Here is a 19,941-nt window from a genome sequence, read left to right on the forward strand (position 1 = left end):
AACCCCACCCCCACCCCCGCCTGACATCCCTGCACATCCCACACGATATACAAGTCAGACTACATTTTGAGCTTTATGCAGTCACTTCTATATATACAGCACAAACGCACACAAATCAGGACTTTTTTTGAATTAAATTAAAAGATATTATTATGAGTGTTTGATTTTTAGTATACAATGTTTTTTCCATAAGATGGCAAGCCCTCTTCCCCAAAGGAGTACTTTCAGGGGCAAGGGGAGGGACGTCCAGTAGCAAAGGTCAGAGGTTAACGGGGTAGGACTTCAAGTCCCAAGACATCGACCAGGGGGTGGGGCACTGTCAAGGGGCGGAGCTAGCTATACAGCCCTTGACAGCTTGCCAAAACTGGGTAAGCAGCCCTCCACTCAAAATGATTGCCTGCCTCTGCCCTAATCCTTGCCACCCACATTTGGAAACCACCTGCAAGTCAGATGGAATAGGGCCAGTGGCCTTAGGTGGTTTATGGAAGCTGAGCTAGAAGAGTGCCAGGTGAATAACAGAATTTGGATGAAATCCTGGCACCAGACTCCACTGGGGCTAATATTTCATGCCTGTATCTTGCTTTCTACTATGTCTTCTCTCAGTCCTGTAACTGTTCTGTAGCTCACACACCTTCAGCACAGCACAAGCCACACTTGTTCTCTGGAGAGGAATCTCCTTTCCTTTAGCTTAAAGCAGCAAATTACTTCTTTCCACACCAGAGACCCTCTTCTGTTGTCTTCTCACCTGTGTTCTGCTTCCAGTGAATGAGAGAGATTCTCTCCCTCCTCCATCAAAGGGAGAGAAAGGCCGTTCTGGTGGCAATTCTCTTCCCAATTTTCCTTTGGTTCTGGTGTGCTGTTGCCCTCCACCTAAAGAAAAACAGGAGCTGCACCATATCAATGAGACACCAGCCCTTCAATACACGCAGCCCAAATCCAAGTCTTAAATACTCATCTCCTGTCAGTGCTTCAAAACTGAGTCTAGGTTATCATGAAGAAGTAGATGCTGTCTGACATGGACTTGAATTTAGTGCCTTTTGGTTCCATTTCAAGTGGACCAAAGTCCACAACACAAGCTGCTGCTGCTGGCTGCAGAGGCCAAGGAGCTGATACTACAGAGTGAACTCCACCCATCTATCACAAGAAGTACCCATCTGCATCAGGACTCACCCAGTGGTGCACAGAGGAAGTCTACTCTGCTACTGCTTGTTTTGTGGCTCTTGGGGACCATTTCAGGTCTCCAAAGCATCATTCCTGCACCTTTCTCCAGTGCTACAAATCAGTTTCCCTTTTGGACCACGGCATATTTTCTAAAGGGATAGTTTATTCACAGAAGCATAAAAGAGAACAGAACTGTTGTAAAACACTGTCCCAAAACTACTATTTAAGTGCAGACTGGCAAGGAGATTTGGAAAGTGGTTGAACATTCTTTTAAATATTGATAGTGTTCATCAGAAAAATTCCTTAGAACCTCGTAATTCTAAACACCACCCTTTTCCTTTGCCAAATAGCTGTCATTTTCTTTTCTCATTCACTCTTCTTTGCTGTGCACTGTATACCAGCTTTACTCACAAGGAAGTACAATTTTAGGGTCAGTGCCCATTAGCAACTGCAGATCTAGCAGACGCAACATAAGAACCGCTTCTCTCAGTTACTTTCCCTACCACCATTTTAGAGAAACGATGGATAATTCCCCCCCACCCCAATAAAAAATGTTAAGACAAAAGTTTAAAGTGTGGGTAATGCAAAAACACAGAAGAGGTGTGGGGCAGGCACACATCAACATGCAGCATGTTGAGCCCTCCTGTGTTTCTAGTCGGTATTCTCTCCCTCTAGTGACTGCAGCCCAGGAAGCAGGAGTTAAACTATTACTGACAATTCTCTTTAAGCAAGCGATTAGCTGGCAGTGATGCAGTCATCTCTATTTGTGAAGCAAGAGCTTGGAATTAAGTTCCCTCCTGCTTGAAGTAAAGGTATGACTATCGTTTCTGTGCAGAGATCCTTATGACATGCAATGCCCAGGAAAGTAGCGGAGGCAGTTTTCTTACATCATCCAATTTGTCACATTCTCTGTTCTCTGTGATCTCCCCATTCCTGTCATCTTTCAGTGCCTTCAAGAACTCGCTCTTCTTATCAGTGGGACGGCGCATCAGCTTTGTCAAGCGTGAAGAACTGATCTCAATGGGAGGGGTGGTGCTGGAAGGACTCTGGACAGGGAAGGTGGAACACACATTAGAAACATTTTTAATCCATTCCTGAAAAGCTGGCTCTGCTCACAGTTTGGGTTTGTTTGCAACTTTTAATACCGTGACCAAGAGCTCCTGATCTGGCTGAACTGCCTGCAGGAGATCTCCTTTCAGTTCTCCAGAGTGCTTGGCAGCACTGTTCCAAATCTATTCCTTCTTCTCTCACCAGCCTGGAAGGCGAGTTTCCCAACAAGCCTTTTTATCAGTTTCTGCCACTGTTTCTTCTCCTCTTAACTCATGCTGTCATGGAGCTATCACACTTGTCTTGCTCCTCACTTAATACACTGCTTGATGATGTGAGCTATCCATCCTGGCATCACTTGAGGTTAATTCAGTGTCCCCATTAGGAGTGATGCAGGACTGCACCGATGACTCTTGCCTGTTTGCAGACGAGTCCACAGCCTCACAAGTTTCTGGGGAACAGACTCCCTCCCTGCCCCCCCCCCTTCTCCCTTCATACCCACTGACCTAAACAGCTCTCCATACCTCATAAAAGCCTACCCAATTAAATTAATGAAACCAAAGTGGTGCCATTATCCTGTGCAGCATGTATAACAATGCTGGTTGAGCCAGCCAGATGGCAGAGCAGCTGGCATATTAGCCTTCTTGTACAGTGTTACAGAGGTTTTAAACTGAGAACTGGGACTGGGACTCAGAGAACTGGGACTCGTTTCATCTTTATAGTTGAGATGTACAATTCAAGTTAAATTGGAGGATATGTACCAAGTCCCCAGCTTCCTAATTTTCCCCACCGCTCCCAGTCTTCATCTACAATATTCAAGTCTGGCTACTCCAGAACAATGAGAAATCCTGTTTTTTTTGAGTCTTGACTCTCCACTGAAGGAAATGTCAAAAGAGTACCTTAAAATCTCATACACAAATCAATCCCTTTCTTTCATCTATGTGCTTTGACTTATCCCCCTCTTCTTACAGAATACAAGGACAAGAATGACAAAGTAGCTTCTCGTTGCAGGATTTGGAGAGGCTTTGCAGGACCATTTCAGATTCTTCTTGTGGGGGTGAGAAGGTTGCCAACAGATAATATGCTTAATATGTCAAATTTACTTTGCAACACATTTTCAGTACAGTGGACGCAGCCCTTCTAAGCAGAGACAAAGACAAAGGGAAAAAATGTTCGAGAAAACAAAGGTAAGAAGAGGCACAGTGCTGGTTTTGGTTCCTAATTCCCACTGTATATGAATGGTAGGATGAAATCAATCTCTTCTGGAGAAATGTGTACTATAAATGGTAATAAAATTGTGTAGTGACATGTGTCAGGCAGTCATTTCAAAACCTGTCTAATTCAGCAGGAGAAGCAAACAGCTGATTGTAAAACCCCCGTTTCTGACAGGTACGTGAATGTCAGGATAAAATAAAAACCAAAGCGCCGCTGAGTTTGAAGCTCTCAGCATTAAATTAATTTACCTGTGTAAGTGACAGAAGGTGACTGAACAGAAACACAGATAATATGAAAATATGACATTTCTAGTAGATTAGAAAGCACATATAATGTGAGTCCATAAAATATCTTGTGCTCTTATCTACAGCAGCCTTTTCAAAGACAACGGTTCAGAAATGCTAACGTATCAAGAACTCTATTTTACAAACTTTAAGGGGTGAGGAGAAAGGCAACCATAAAAAGACACTGACTGAAAAACAGACAAACCTTTGAAACTAATGTGGCTACCTTATCTGAGAAAGGAGGAAACTCAGGCTTAAATTTGTATATTCAAAATTCTTTACAGAAGGATTCTGAATTTGAAATTACCTCATCTTTCTTTTACTGAGGACTCCAGTGTCTAGAAACGTGGGGACTACACCTACAAAAGCTATGCGTATCATAATAAAGAATGAGCTTCAACAATGACCACTCACTTAAAACTGAGCTGCCAAGATTGCAGAACGTGCTCTTAGGGGAAACACGGGAAAACCTATGCCTCAGGATTTTAAAAGCTGATTAGGTAAAGCACCTAAAGCATCCTCATAAGGAGTAATCGTCCCCCCAGTATTTGGAGAAAGGCATTGGTGACCTAGTAGCCATCTCCCCTAATATCCAGTATGAAATGGTGATGTGTCATATGGTACCTTTTGTTTTCAAAACATTTTACAGATGTTTAACTTGGATCTTCAGCACATTCATAAAGGTGGGCATTAGCCCTCTCTTTCCAGAAGCAGGCGCTGATTTTACTAGGTCAGTGAATTAGATTACTGGGCTGCAATCCTGGATTTAGACCATGTTTTTACATAGTGGGAGGTAAAGCTGAGTAGCTGCAACTCTGCACTGCTTAATTCTAGCCTGGACAAAAACCACTCCGTTTCCAGTTTAACTGATTACAGATACTGGTGCTATAGTGATGATGCAGTTGGAGTGCCTTTCAACTTGTTTGTTTTCTCCTGCAAAACCGTTAACAAGCAGATAGTGCTGGAAAAAATTTAACATAATGAGGAACTTTCAGAGATTTTCTAAAAAGGATTTCTTGTCTCTGAAAAAAAAAAAAAAAATACAGATTTTCTGTCCCAACTGCTGCCTGGTAGGTACCTTTGTGTCCTTACTACACAGAAATTCAGACAAAAGCTACCCAAGACAGAGTACGGTGTACTACCTGCATCAGGAAACAAGCACGTGCTTATCTGAATTTGTTTTATGCTTCTCATCTGGTGATGAAAGTTTATTTCGTGTATGTAACTGGTGTTGTAGTAGCACCCAAACTATCTCATATGGACACAAGGAAAAAAGTCCCCGACCCCCAAAAGGGCTTACACAATTTAAAGTAAGTCTTTTAGCAAAGAAAACAAAAGGGACAGAACACAAAATCAAAGTCAAGATGATTGGCACGTTCATTAGTGTTGCCTTCTGTAAGAAGCTTCTTTCCAGCTTCTCTCCTGAATCTGCTTCCTTCAGCAAAATTGAAGTCCTACTAAAATACCATCTGCAGTAGATTACTATCACAGCTCCCAGAGAGGAATTACTTTCATTCGAAACGATTCTCTTTGTTCTGTAAGAAATAGTTACAGCCTAAAAGGACAGCATGCACACCAGGCAGTCTCTCTTACTTTTGTTACTGCTCAGTAGATACCCAGGCATTTCTCTCAAGTTGGGGAATGACATCAGACTGCTTGTTATCAAAATGACAAGGTTTACTGTCAACAGAATTTAACTTCTTCCCTCATCTCTTATTACTACTTCCCTCCGATTCATTATACTTAACAGTTAAAAGGACAGAAGTCTTGGCCAAGTAATAACTAGTTATTCTGAGGTGCTTTTAAGGATGCCGATGGCCAGAGAAAAGGAGGTTAACACACTGAAGATGAATGTCAAGTACAGAACCCCAAAACTGCTACACAATCATTAGTGTTTTATTTTAAGAATAAAAATTAAAATCTAGCAGATTATTTATTTGTACTTTACTCAGTTTGGACATTAAAATGCAACTAATTAGTTTCACTTCTTGGTTTTCACAAACTAACGAAAAGCTAATGTGTTCTGCCTCCCAATAATAAAGGGGAAGTTTTCACTGAATTCATTGATTCACTTTAATTCTGTGCAAGCCCAATTACCACACACTGTTATTAAAATATGAAGTACGTGCACCTTGTATGACAGGTTCAATTCCAGTAAATCTGGGCAAATGCTTGCTGCAGCACTTTTTGCATCAAGTAGCCCATCATCCATGAGCGTTTCCACTGATGAACAAGGAATTTGGCGCAACGTGCAAAGAACCTATGACACCCGAGCACTCTTCCACCGTTCCCAGCTGGGTACAGGCAACAACGCCTCTAGAAGGAAACATTAGTTGAAGAAATTCCCAACCCAACTTCTTACCTCTTTGGGAGAGGTGAGGACTGAGCCACTCGCCAGTACCACTGGTTTGGTTACAGACACCGGACTGGTAAAGGCAGAGTCACGGTTGGAGGAGAGTGAGCCCGGTTTATGTTCACTTCGGTTAGATTTCCACGGACTTGGCTAGATGGAAGAGAACACAACAGACTAAAAAGTAAGTGGTACAGCACAAGAGTGGGATGCTTACAAATGATACAACAAGTTAAAGCAACATTCAATTGGATTAACGAGTTGTCAGATGAACGGAACAGATTCTCTCCTCCCACTCCAAAAAGGTCTCTCAACTCCCTCATGTTTGACCCTGAGGATCCCCCTTTCTTGTCTCTCAGCACCCAGCACAGCCCATAGTGATACCTTGAGTTACAGCTACCTTGTGAATGAGAAATGACTGGAACTGTACCAGGGACCAACTAAATGTGTCTGAAAACTGCTCCCAACCCAGAGGCAAGATCATAATTAAATTAACCCAAATTTCCTACAGAGCAGTGCTGCACACCACCACCAACCTGACTGCATTATTCAACTGAAACTTCCCCTGGCTGAGAAAAAGAAAATCCAAAGGATTTGTAGGCTAGGAATAAAAGGCAGGACATGGGGAAATGAAATAGTCCAGTTATGCCTTGCTTGTTCAGTGAGATACAGAAGACAACAGATATAATAAAAATCTAGAAAGAAGCCTCAAGATTTAGACTGGGAATCCAATTTACTGCGGGACAGAAGCACATACACCAACACATTTTCTACGTCAATCCTCATGAACTAAGCAGGGGAAAATTTCACTCTGATCCTGCTTGGTGGCAAAGCCATGACTACGGTTACAGAAAGCTGCCTTGGAAAACATATCTGCTGCATGGAAAATTATTTTCTTGAATGTCTCTCAGCCGAGAACAAACTATGCAACAGGGATCTCAAAACAGAAAGCACGGCACCAAGTATCACGTGAGAAAGGCGTACAATGGAGTAGGCTCTTGCTTCTACCACCTTCATTTTAATGAATCTTAACGTTCTGAATTAGTACAGTACTAAATAAGTAGAATACTGTACTTTCCTGCATAACATGCTCCCACAAATACATGCACCTTCTTTGTGGAAGGCAGGATGTAGAAAAAGACTTTTCCAGTGTCATGGCTGACTACATGTTGCAATTCACTTGCCCTCAGCCAGTTCAATGTCGGCTTCAGGCACAAGCTATATTGTTAACTTCCCTCAGCCACGAAGAAATCAGCAGCTTTTGGCTGCTCAGTCAAAAGCTGCAGCCAATTCCTTGCTGGCTGCAAGAGGGTTACACTGGACTCTACCCCTGCAGTTTGCTGGCAGCGAGAGAAGTTGTAGGCATTAGAATACAGCATCTATATAGACCTGTTCCAGTCTAGGAAAAGCAGTTCCCCTGCTGAAGTCATGCACCCCAAATCTGGAGGGTTGATTCTTAGGAAAACAGTGCATTTAGTAGGCAAGTAAATAGTACTGCTAGAGGCATAAAGGATGAAGCTACATCTGGGCCTAAAATGGATTTTGTACTTGCAGAGGACAGCAGAGGCCACAGTTTCTATTGCTTAAGTACATGCCGCTCAATTATGGCACCAAGAAACATCATAAGGTGACCCACAGTGCTCCCTCCTAGACAGGAGGTCACGGAGCTGAGGCAGAGCACAACGATGCTTACAGGAAGTTGCACTAATGCACCAAACTACTTCTGGATGGAGCAAGCCCAAAGGAAATGTGCCACCTTAGTCTGGTACTGCTTAGGGCTCTACCTGAATGGTACACACACATTCAGTGCAATTTCTTTTCTTTGGGCATTTATCTTTTTTTTTTTTTCAGTTAGGTCTCACCAGTTCTTCTCCTTCCTCCCACCTATACTCAGGTGGGCTCAGCAAAGAAGTTTGTTTCGACTTCGGACAAATTCCACTGCCTTACGGTTTTTCTTGCCAAGAGGGAAAAAAAAAAACTGGAAACAGCCCTTGTTATGCTAAAAACGTTCCATCCCATTTCATTCAAAATGACACAAGTCATTTTCAGAAACTTGTAAGAAATACAAAAGGAACCAAAGGGCCAGATGCACAGAACAGATAATGGCTGAAGCATCAACATCATCCTCTTAGCTAACAGGCCGTTTGTTAGGTCACTCATTTAGGATACAGAGAATCTAGTTAAAGTCCCTCCTCTGCCTTAGGAGATTGGAACCCACTTTCCTAACTAGAGTATACCTTAGCTACCGTGTAGTTAGGGTGTTTTGGGGGTGTAGTGCTCGCTCTCCCCAGTTGCAGCTGTTCTACTTCATGCAAAGCAGGCTGGTGCCTAAGCCTTTAACTCGTTCTAAGCCTCTGACCACAGCTAATTTAAGTGACAGACAAAGAAAGAGTAGGATAGAAAAGCAAGATGTCTTCAAAGGTGCATTTGCAGTGAGTTAGTGGGGGCGGGGGGGGAAGGGGGAGCAGGGCTGAACTGATCTGGGGTCCAGAAATGTTTTTTCCCCTTTACATCAACCTGATCCTGTTTTAGACTCCCCTCCTACCTTAGTCTGGCACCTCTTTCTACAAGTCAGGAAACTGGTGCAGATTATAAGCTTCTCTGGGGCAGAAACGATGTTTTCATTTCCTGTCTAACATATAAAATATGTGCAGTCCATTTATTTAACTTGTAATCACTGAAGAAGTTTTAGAAAACGGCAGCCCCTAAGAGCCAAATTTAGCTTAAGAACTAAAGGCAATGTTCTTTGGTTATCTGATCCTTGACCGGGGTTTTTTTGCACTGTCAGCACACACAGATCAAATTCCAAGTACTTGAGGAACAAGGCACGCTGTGCAGTATTGGCCCATTAATTCTCTCTCTGTATACCATGCAAGAGAAATAAAGTAAGGCACAACGTCAGCTATGCTAGCATGCACTGCGGCCATTATAAGGCAGAACCAGAGAGCAGAAGTGAAAAATCATATCATGTTGTAATTGGTATTTTGGCACAAAGGTTTAGTTGTCTACCTTCTGCACCAAAATTGCAATGCCACTTTAGTACTCAAATCAAAGGCTTCATGTTACTACATGCTCTACTAAGTCTGTACTTGAGGATCCATCCAACTGACCCACAAACTATCGTAGCAGGGTTAAAACACACCGCATAGTGGAAACCCTGGGATTCTCAAAGAAGCCTAAGTGACTTATTAGGTTATTCATTTCCAAGGGATGTGGGCACTTAACTCCTCTAAGACCCTGTGAAAATCCAAGTACAAAATACCATTTTCAAGGCACAATGAAAACAAGCTGAGTATTAGAAAAAGCTTCCAGACAAGCTGTTAGACTGACAGTCTTTTCCAGGAGGGAAGTCCCAGCCAAAACAAAATGCTCTAGAGACTACTCTGCATGGAACAATTATATATTGGAAGAGGAGAATAGGTAACCAAATAAGCTTTCCATCTTCACGATCTCAGATTTCCTGCAATAATGCTCTGCTGTGGGATGGGCAATAAGCAAACAGGAGAAATACAACCTAGCGATGAAAAAGACAGGATTTTTGGCCTTCCGCTTCAACAACTGCTTGATACCCTCATTTATCATGACAGGCACACAGGTAGGTTACACAAGCTGTAAAACTGAATATAAAAACAGCAAATGGGAAGCTCAGAAAATATCAATCAGAAATCTACAGAATCATTTTGAATTTTTTTGGTGTTTGTAGGAAAGAGGGGTGCATGAACTTTAAAGGCAACCTGTAAAGTGGGAAAGAACTGTACATGTGTCACTTGTTTCTTTACAAAAATCCAAAAGGGGCTTTTCAGGTTTTTATTTATGATAGGATAAAACACTAAAGCCGGCTCATTCAGAATCACTGGATGTTTCTTTGAGTACATATACAACTAGGACAGCCCTTGTTAATCACAGCTACTGAACAGTTGGGAAGACAAGATTTTAGATTATCATACACTTGAGTTAAAGAGGTATTCCTCACAATAAGAAAATGCCAAAATAAAACAAAGAATGATGAATAAAAATAAAACGGGCAAAATCCCAAACGTCTTTTGTAGGGCACCTGTAAAGCTTGTTCAGATTAAAACTGCACTGAAAGATTATGTTACATGATTTAGTCTAGTCTTTTGAGATGGGTCCAAACTATTTTAACCATATTGATGAATCATGTTACAATCTTGTAAGGTAGCCATGTGAACAGCCTAATCACTGTTATTAGATCATTTGCCTTCTGGCACCCTTTGTCTGTCTTGTTTAATTTAGGTGAGAGGTTTAGTTGAAGTTCTGGCCCCCCTAAATCCAACAGACATTAACATGGTTTCATCCTGTCTAAGGAGAAAACCAAAATGTATTGTTACAGGTGAGTGTTAAGTTACAATGCAATACACAGGTCTTAACCCTAAAGCTCCTAAGCAAATGCATTAGTTCTGACTTGCTATTTACATTTCTTTCTTCCTTTGTTTGCTGGCTAGTTCCACAAAAAGCTCACTCCACATGCAGTCTGCTAACCCAACAGAAAGCTCCTGTACCTTGGAAGGAGGAGCTGCAGGTTTAGGAACTAGATTTTTGTAGACACTTGGGACAATGGTGGTAGTCTTGTTGCCATTTGCCAGATGTGAAACAGGTGATGTAAATGCAGCTGAGAAGGCGGCAGCAGGATCCTCTTTAGAAACCTTTTTGATGACCAGCATCTTGGTAGGTTGCTTGGCACTAGGAGGGTTTTCTATAAAAGCACAAGGGGAAAAAAAACCTCAGGAATTTGATAATACTTTGTTCTCTCTCCACTTCAATTCCCCCTTTCAGAATCAAAGATGCTGTGAGAGTGCTCTGCTGGTGCTACTGACAAGCCTGGTGCTGGTTTTCAAGCAAAGAGATTACTGTATTGGAGAAAATTAGCAGACTTTTCTGTCTTTCTCCACTTGAATCAACTCATGGGAGCCCCTCTTGATTTAGCAAAAAAAGATAATGCTTGAGATAATAACAATTAAGAGCCTCCTAGACTCAGGGAGGGTATGGGCATACATACTAGTATTTGTTCTGAACAATTAGAGCAGTGAATCTCAACCAGGGTGCTGCAAGATCCTTCTATGGGTGCCACAGGATGCTGTGCAATTTTAAAGCTGTTGGGTTTCAAAACACCTACACATGATTCACAAGAGGAACTCAGAGGTTTGAAATAAGAATCCATGTCAAAACATTCTCACTTGTTGAGGTATTTCTGAGTTCATTGCAAGAAAAGAATTGCTTTATTATTTTTGAGTGAAAACTAAGAGCTAACATTTTCCAAGAGATACCTTGAATCTAACAAGACTGAGGACTGGGTGAACCGGAGAAGCGTTTTATGTTAATTCACTAACACAGCAAGAGAAGTAAGAGAAGAAAAAAAAAAATCACACTTTACTGTCTAATCATTTGCCACCTGCCACAGTCTACACAAGTTCTCAATACCAGTAAATTGTGAAAAACTACAGCAAGGTAAACAGTTAAACATTCAACTTTTTTTCAGTAGGAGCTGATCTTGCTGTTATATTGAGGAAAGATGATGAATATCTGAATCAAATTTGCAAAAAAGAACAGAACTTGGATCTTGAATCTATTTTTCTGCTCTACCAGAGAGCATCTGTTTTCTATATAGTAATATAAATGCCTCACTTACCCCACACTCCAGAAGGTGTCCCTAAAGGTTTGCTCTGGTTATTCTGTTTCCCGGCTTCTGGATTCAAAGATGGCTGTTAAAAAAAAATCCGCAGTTGGAAACATTAAAAGACTGCATATCAAAGACACACGTATTGTGTTGGAAATAAACTGAAGTCAACAAACCAGAGGTCCTGTTCTAAAGTATTTTTACTAAACATTTAAGATATTACCCAGAATTAAATAAATATTTATCTGTGGCTCCAGGCACTGTAGGGGTGCATTGTTCGTTCACGCGCTGCTTCGAGTCTAATTACTCATTACTCGTAACAGTTGCACACTCAGCACCCCACATATTTTATGTACGACAGACATCTATAACTCCACTGATATGATAACAATATCAAGAACCTATAACCTTGAATTCGATGCAGAAAATGAATATAAGCATTTATGTAGACAAAAAAGGAAAGCTGCCTTTAAGTGTTGTTCAAATTCTGACAGCATTTCAAGAGTTCATATTTTAGGCAGATATTACCACAGTAGGGCATGTTTGTTCTAACCTGACTTTTGATTTTGGTTCACAGTCTAACTTACTATAACGATTATGGATTTGTCCAAGTTGGGGGAGGAAAACAAATCTGACCCCCCCACAACACCCCCCCCCCCCAAAAAAAAAAAAAAAAAGTACCCACTGATAAAAGACCTCTGGCTAATTTAGCTACTACCATGTCTTGCTATTTTTTTGAAACAGATGATTGAACATTCAAAACCAAATGAATTTTCTCCTCGTTCTGATGCAGTTTTATGCATTAGCCATTATGATTATTATAAGTGAAGCTTCTACCCATTAGCTTCTGACAAAGTTAACATCCCTACTTTAAAAGCTGGGGAAAAATTATATTGGATCTTACCATAAGTAACAACCTTAGTTTAAAAAAAAAAAAAATTCCCTGGCACTCACAAAGTACCCCAGAAGTGACATTTAAACTAAAACCCTGTGGGAGATATCACGGCACTTTTACCAGATTAAGGTGCCATAATCCATATTTGCCATAGATACAAGCATACCTACGTGTGATACATCCTTACTATCACTTTTTGGGGTTTGACTGATGGGGGGAGGCTTGCGTATCACAATATTGTCTTCAGTATACATCAATCTGATAAAAATATGATAACGTCCAACCCACAATTCACTGTCAAGAACTCCTTAGGAATTTGGGAAAACATTTAAAAGCCCCTAAGCACTGCCTTCAGGATTATTCCAATAAAAACCTAGAATGATCCCAGAAAGCATGGAACAGACTGAAACGGCAGACCTACATCACCTATAGATAGTACCAAAATGAGACCAGAAAAGCCATTTCTCACAGGTGACACCTTTAATGAGGAGCCACAACTTACAAAGTCTTCTTCTTCAAACTGCAACTTCTCCTTCTCTTCCTTCTTCTCTTCCCTGGCTTCAGCAGGCAGCTTCTCTTGAAAGGCAGAACTTTTCCGAGAGTGGAAGTTGCCATTCCAGTGGCGATGGGCTCCACTTCCTCCTCCACCACGCTGGTTCATACCATCATGACCCCGCGAAGGGCCATGCCAGCCAGGCTGACTACCGGATAGCCCAACATGAGCTCCTTTAGAAACCCCAGAATCTACAGAGTCATGGCGGAGCAGGGAGGGCTGATGCCAGCAATCTAAATGAAGGGATTAAAGAGATCAATGCTGCCAGCAAAAATCCAAAAACCAGGAAGAACAGCCTCTGCCCCCCCACCTCCTGTGGGGCTGGGTGAAGCTCCCTTTCCCCCCTTGCAGGGCCAGCGTCAAGCCAGGCTGCCCCTGCCCCACTCTATGTGGCAGGAAGGTGGCCCCCGTGCTGTGCTGTACCACATCCGTGCCACGCCCATGATTTGTCCAGGCACTGTCCATCCAGCCTGCCTGGAAAAAATGCTGGGCACCACTATTATAGAGCACACGGATCCCTTACCTCCCGCAGTTCTGAGAGGCCCATTATTGAAAAATCCATCAGAAGAGTTGTGTCGTCTGCGGCTCACTCCAAAGCGGCTCTCTCCCCGGGGAAGATGCTCTCCATGTTTCTCAAAGGTGGCTGCAGGGGACTATAGAAAGTTAAAAAGAGAGGATTAAATGAATAAGCACTCTCTAGGTCACCCTAGGAATCTGTTACCAGCAAAACAACTTTGCTAATGTAAAGAGACATCTCTGCATTAGTTTCTAGTAATTAGAACAACAGGTGCTAAGATGACGAATGTAGGAATATTCATGAGTGCCACAAACTTGCACATGGCTGTAAATTATTACCTCACCAAAAGAGGGAGGCTCTTATAGCAGCTTTCCTTGCACAACTTTTTCAAAACACATGCAATGCTTTCATCAGAGTCCATTTAAGGAATTTTACAACAATGCACTGCGTGTTACTAATCCCACAGAAGTGCTCAATCTCTAAAAGCCACCAATGTCGATGGAGGAACAAAACTGGAGTTGTGCAAGGCCCACTCAGAAACTGCCTAGAAATTAAAGATACATCAAATGAGATGGTAAAGGGATCCTGGGTTCAGACAGCACTGAAGCTACAGAAGTTACAAGCTTTCAGCATGAATCATCTGCTCCAAGTTCCAAACCATTTTCCTACTGTTCCCTACTTTAAGAGATTAAAGAGCCACATCAGTGTATTGCACATTTGGAAGTTATTTTTGCCCACTTTAGTTGAAATGCGAAACTGAAAGCAGTTTCATTCCTGATTCTTTTGCTCTTTAGCAACCTCACGCACTATCGCAAAGATGCTCTGTACAGCTACTCTCATGCACAAGCAATGCAAGCGCCCACCCGAGGTCCCAAACAGATTCAGACCTTTAGGGGTGAGTGTGATCTTCCCTTCAGATCCTGTTAGCAGCAAACAAGACTTCACAACCCAACCCCATCCTGGTGAGATTCCACATGAAAAACCACCCTAACGAAAGGTACAGGATTCTAAGATGGAAATGAATGCCTCATTTCTGGTGAGCTGCTTAACAATGACACGTTTTGAAAAGTCCAAAACAGGAAACACTAAAAATTACACTCAAATGTGTACACTGCAAGCCAAGTTTTGAGGTACATCTTTCTATAAATTTCCCATGTCTACCAAACCCGGGCAGATAAAATTAACACAATAATTGTGCAAGGAAGCAAAAAAAAGGTAACTCCCTCTCCAAGGTAGGGAGCATAATTTGCTGAAAAAAGATAGAAGAGGAACAGATTTTGCATTAGCTTCCTTAAAAAGGCTACACACGAGGATTGAAGAATATTCTAAACCAGAAAGGCAGTCATGTTCAATCAGGTAGGATGTTGGACCAAGCTTGCCTTGGCCATGTACAGTAAGTATTAGGTTTCCAGTGCTCTGAACAGCAAGTTACCTTGGTTGACTGTGGCGTGGAGAAGCTAAGCCAGGCAGGAACAAAGTCATGCTGCGCCATTTAGGTCCAGTGTCTCCCTTCAATAAAGCGAGGCATCAAACCTCATGGCCAGGATCTACAAGTGGAAAGAAGAAGATTGACCCCCCCCAAAAATCTGTCAGACTCCCCAAGTTGGAATAATTGCACAATAAAACCACCAATGGCCCTGGCTATGGTGAACAGAAGAAATGTGTCAGTATCCCTCTTTAAAGCAACTTTTACTAGAAAGCTGCCAACACTGTTTCCCCAGCCAGAATAATCGAGGCCCTTAAAACTTCCAATTATTTCCTGTTTACAGCATCAGCTAACAAGGCTCCCATAACACTCCTGAGGGGAAGGATAGGGAGGTAGAAAGCCTACTGAACAAATGCCAAGGAAACAAAACATGTGTTGTATAAACATGTATGCAAAACTGCACACATGCTAATTTGTGGATCTGCTCCTCCTTGTACCAGGTTCAGCCCTGTATTCCTTGCGATTTGCTTTACCAAGTGAGTAAATATATCAAAACCACTGAACTGCCCAAAAGTGCACTAGTTACATACAGATTAGTCCTGTAAGAGAAGTCAAATCTAACAACCCCCCCTATTTTAAGACTGTCTTAAGGCCCCCAAAGCACTAGACATCCCCCAACTTCAGCATCTACCATGCTATCTCCATAGAGGGAGTTTAAAATGGCCCAAGAACAGGATCCAAGCTGGAGAGAAGACAAAGCAACACCAATAATTGAACTGTCACCAACACTAGGGACCAGCTGACATGGAGCTGAGGATCTGAATACTCTGAAGCAAGGAAAAGTTATCTTTGTAATGATGCCTGGCACAACGCTCGCTGTGCATTACACTAACGGGCATCATTCCCCTATTTCTTCTGAACTACATTTCATGGAGGTTCTCAAGGTTCCCTCACTTTCCTTTTGCTTCACATCCCTTAATGATCTGCATTACCCAAGTCCATTTGATACGAAAGGGATGAGTGATCACTTACCCAAGAGTTTGGCCTCTGCAGCCCAATTCTCTTGTTTTTATCTGTTTTTCACTCTGGTTTTCAAGTTCCTTCCTTCTCCAGGATGCAGTTATGCCAATCTTGAAGCAACAGTGCGTCTCGAAGCAGCGCACGAGATGCCGCACTGCGTGCTGACTGCACCGTTCACCCCCTCAGCTACTCATCTTAATATGTATCTACACTCACACTACGGAAAAAAAAAAAAAAACCTAAAAAGGTAATTTACATAAAAAAAGAGTCACGACCACGTTCACCTCATTAATTTCCTCTGGTTGTGATGCTATGGAACTCGAGATTTTTACATTACAGAAGCATGTGTGTCAGGTTTGCACAACAACATTTAGAGCAACACCATGGTTAATACTGAGCAGATCCACCCAAGTCTGCTGAATTATTCATTGTTTGAAGCAGAGCAGTTAAAGCATTGGGGGGGGGGCAGGCAGGGAAAATAATGTTCTAGAAAAATGTTTTCCCCAAATTCTGAGATTAAGTGGGAAACATCTGGCCAAACGCTCTTAAAATATAAACTTCATTTTTATCACACATTCAGTTTCTAAAAAAATTCACCGTGTTAATGTTCTTAAAAATAAATGATTTTTCGATATATTCTGCACTTCATGGAACTGTTAGTTTCCACTCAAAGAAACTAAATGCTATTGATAGGAAGCTCATAGGCGGTCACAACTGTTTGGCTCTCTGTTGGTTCACCATTTACATGCTGAACTAGAAGCAAAATTAACAGGAAGGTGCCAGGTCCAAAAGCAATCTTCTCTCTTCTTAAGCTTTTCTTGTAGACTGGGTGCTGCTGCTGCTGCAAAGGAGGAAGAGTTATCCAACAAGGGCTTCTTGTTCTACACTGAAGAGCTCACTTTTGGATTATAGTCCTCTTCCATCAAAGAGTGGTGGAATACAGGAACTAAACACTGCAAAGGAAAAACAGACACGTATCAGTACAATATACTTTCCATTTTGGATATGGATTAAGGAAAGAAAACAGCACAAGGTAGTACGAGTAGCTGAACATGATAAAGTAGTTGCTAGTATTGTGTTTTTAGTCCACCTACAGAAAACCAAAAATGTATGGATCAACACAAGATATTTTCACCTAGTCATCACATAAAAATGTGCAACCACTGTCAACACTACTACAAACACTCCCCTCCCCGTTCACCAGATCTCAGGGTGCTGCACTGAGTACAAAACGCTCTTAGCTGCACGTGGCCACATGAACGGGCACAAATAAGGAAAAGGGGATTCCAAAACTGCATAGAAACTATTCTTATAACACGCTAAGATCCAGCCAAATATCAAGGCTCTTTCCCTCCATCTAACAACATACAAGGGGAGCAGAAAAGGCTAATCAGCCCACATAACTCGCCTCTGATGCTGCTAGGATACCTTAATTGCTGCTGCCACTTGGTCCCTTTGAACAGGGCCAGGCAAGCATGGAGGTGCCCCTTGACCCAACACAAGAAAACTGTCCTACATGGTCACAGGCTCTAGCATAATAAGGCACTGACCCTGACTGGGACTTTTACATGCTATAGCAGCAAGGGATTCCAACACATTTACTTTTTCCCTGGGATCCTCAAGAAAAATCAAAGGGCCGAGGCAACGGTGGGAAATTCTAGCCCACAAACTCAAAACAAATACAGCATCAGCTGGTTCAATGGGCAACAGGTCACAGTAATAAGACAGAATTAACAGCAAAGTTTTAGTGAGAGCTTCTTAAATACTCCGCCCAGGTGATAAAACCCAGAAAAACCATCCCCCAAACAGTGACAACAGTGGTCATGTACCAATGGCTGCTACCTGTAATGAAGTACAACCTTCCCAAATCACCTACTTACATGCACACTATGAAGGGAAGCTTATCACCTGCTGCAGAGAGACTAGATTTTCTCTCTACCCTTCTGCCCAGAGCACTGGAGGGGTGTGATCCGCTGAGCCAGCCAGCCAGCCAGCCACCCACATGCCTGAACCATGCGAGGTGAGCAAGGGCTGGTTTATGCAACCCAGTAGACATCAAAGCATTCATTACATTACGCTCAACAGCTGATTTATTAAAAGGATGAACTGGACAGCAACCATGTCATTTCAACGTAGTGACAGAAACACATTATACCACATAGGAGAACACCTTTTAATGAGAGCTCACAAAAAGCCAGCTGACTTCAGGCTTAAAATGGAATCGGGGGGTGGAAAAATGCACAGCACTGCCCTCTATATCCGAATTAAACTTTATATTGCCCGTTTATGCAGATTACGAGCTCTGAGTAGCAACCATGTCTGGTTGTGTGCTTCTAAGCCCGCTAAAGTACGCTGTCCATGTTGGACACTTGAGCTTCTCGTTCTATATCTGAAGTGCAGAGAAACAGGTCAGAATCTGTCGAACCTGGATTTCTTTGCACCTACCACAAATCACCCAGCCTTGCTTTATTTCTCTTTGTTCAAATTCCAAACACTAGAAGAGCATCCTGTTTGGAAGAGTTCTTGCGAGAGACCAAAGTTTCAGTCTGCTGACTTTCCTTTAACCGGGGCACCTCTGATTCGGAAACGTCAGCAACTGCTACGACTCGGAAATGTGCCACTCGTTCTTAAGCATGCCAGTCCTTTTAGACCAAAATCAACATCTTCTACCCACTTATCAGTTTAAATTATGGGCTTCAAAAATGCTACATTAGGAAACTAAAGGCAGGCGTTACATATGTTAATGGAACAACTTCTCTTTCCTGCAAGATATTTTAATGCTGCCATAGCTTCTTTTTTGAATTTGCATCTTTTCAAAACCCTGAATCTCATGTGTGATACTTGCACACAAGAGTTAAGTCTCTACTTGGAGTGACTCAATTCTCTGATGCAAATGACAGGGAGAGGCCAAGGTTATGTTCACCTGCTTTACCAAAAAGCTAAACACAGTAATAATGTACAGGGAAATTTCTCACAGTCAGGCAGAGAACATGGAGATGGAGGAGTCACTGAGGATTTTATTTATCTTGCAAATCCAAGACGCTTCCTTTAAAAAAAAAAAAAAATCCTGTGTGTGGTAGTGCGCAGATGCACAACCCCCCACCTCTACCACTTAAACCAGAGCACCAGCTATTATATAGTTAACTTAGCTTTTTCTAACACCTTAAAATCAACATGCTGACCTGCACTGCCTTTGAAATTCAACATGATTCACAGGATAAAGGGTAGGTTTAATCATCCAAGTTTTGGTCCCTTTAAACAAGTTCCTCAGATAGAGCTTCAAAAAACTCCCAGATTCTCATAAACTTTTTACACACCCTGGAGTTGAAACCATTGCTCTTATAGTGCTCAGAATAATCTAATCTGATTTCTACTCCAGCAAGTGTACAAGACTAACACGTGAAGGCAAAACAGAAAGTTGCATTATAAAAGTCTGGTGAGTGCCCATGCACACGGCTACATAGATCTGAACGCACATACGCGTACAAGTCAAGACGGTTTCCAGGCACGCTACTAAAATAGACACCTGGCAAATTTTCTTCCGTTTTTTTTTTTTTTGTGAAGAAGGGGCAGGGGAAAGGGATTTGATATTTTAGAGGGCTGCAATCTGAACACAGCAGAACTCTGCCAGCCTGCAAGGGAAAAGCCATGGTTTCCCACATTTTTCTCCTTCAAAAGAGCACCCATTTTTAAAGTTTGTTGATCCATTTTTCAAATTTTTTTCATGACCCTTTCATATATTCTGGTTGCGAAAACACTGAGCTAAAAGAACTGCATCCCTCTGAAGGGGCCTCAATTCCCCTGAGAACTGCCATGTAAGCCCATATCTCAGCAGCAT

General features: G+C 42.1%; 1 protein-coding gene across 2 annotated transcripts in view; it reads right to left on the bottom strand.

Moving 5' to 3' along the window:
• Positions 1-17,078, bottom strand: part of GPBP1L1 (GC-rich promoter binding protein 1 like 1) — a 20,246-nt gene extending 3,168 nt beyond the window's left edge. The window contains exons 1-10 of one of the 2 annotated variants that reach the window (XM_019531345.1): positions 16,116-17,078; positions 15,090-15,204; positions 13,664-13,793; positions 13,090-13,373; positions 11,705-11,777; positions 10,578-10,771; positions 8,603-8,689; positions 6,070-6,210; positions 2,049-2,207; positions 746-870 (exon numbers count right to left, since the gene is read on the bottom strand). In XM_019531345.1, coding sequence (XP_019386890.1) covers positions 746-870; positions 2,049-2,207; positions 6,070-6,210; positions 8,603-8,689; positions 10,578-10,771; positions 11,705-11,777; positions 13,090-13,373; positions 13,664-13,793; positions 15,090-15,149 — 1,253 coding nt within the window. In that variant the 5' untranslated portion in view covers positions 15,150-15,204; positions 16,116-17,078. The remainder of the gene's footprint in view (positions 1-745; positions 871-2,048; positions 2,208-6,069; positions 6,211-8,602; positions 8,690-10,577; positions 10,772-11,704; positions 11,778-13,089; positions 13,374-13,663; positions 13,794-15,089; positions 15,205-16,115) is intronic. The other variant, XM_019531346.1, reaches the window with a different exon arrangement.
• Between the last annotated feature and the right edge of the window lie 2,863 nt (positions 17,079-19,941).

The sequence above is a fragment of the Crocodylus porosus genome, unplaced genomic scaffold, assembly GCF_001723895.1.
Source record: "Crocodylus porosus isolate Cpor-Errol unplaced genomic scaffold, CroPor_comp1, whole genome shotgun sequence".
Classification (NCBI taxonomy): Eukaryota; Metazoa; Chordata; order Crocodylia; family Crocodylidae; genus Crocodylus; species Crocodylus porosus.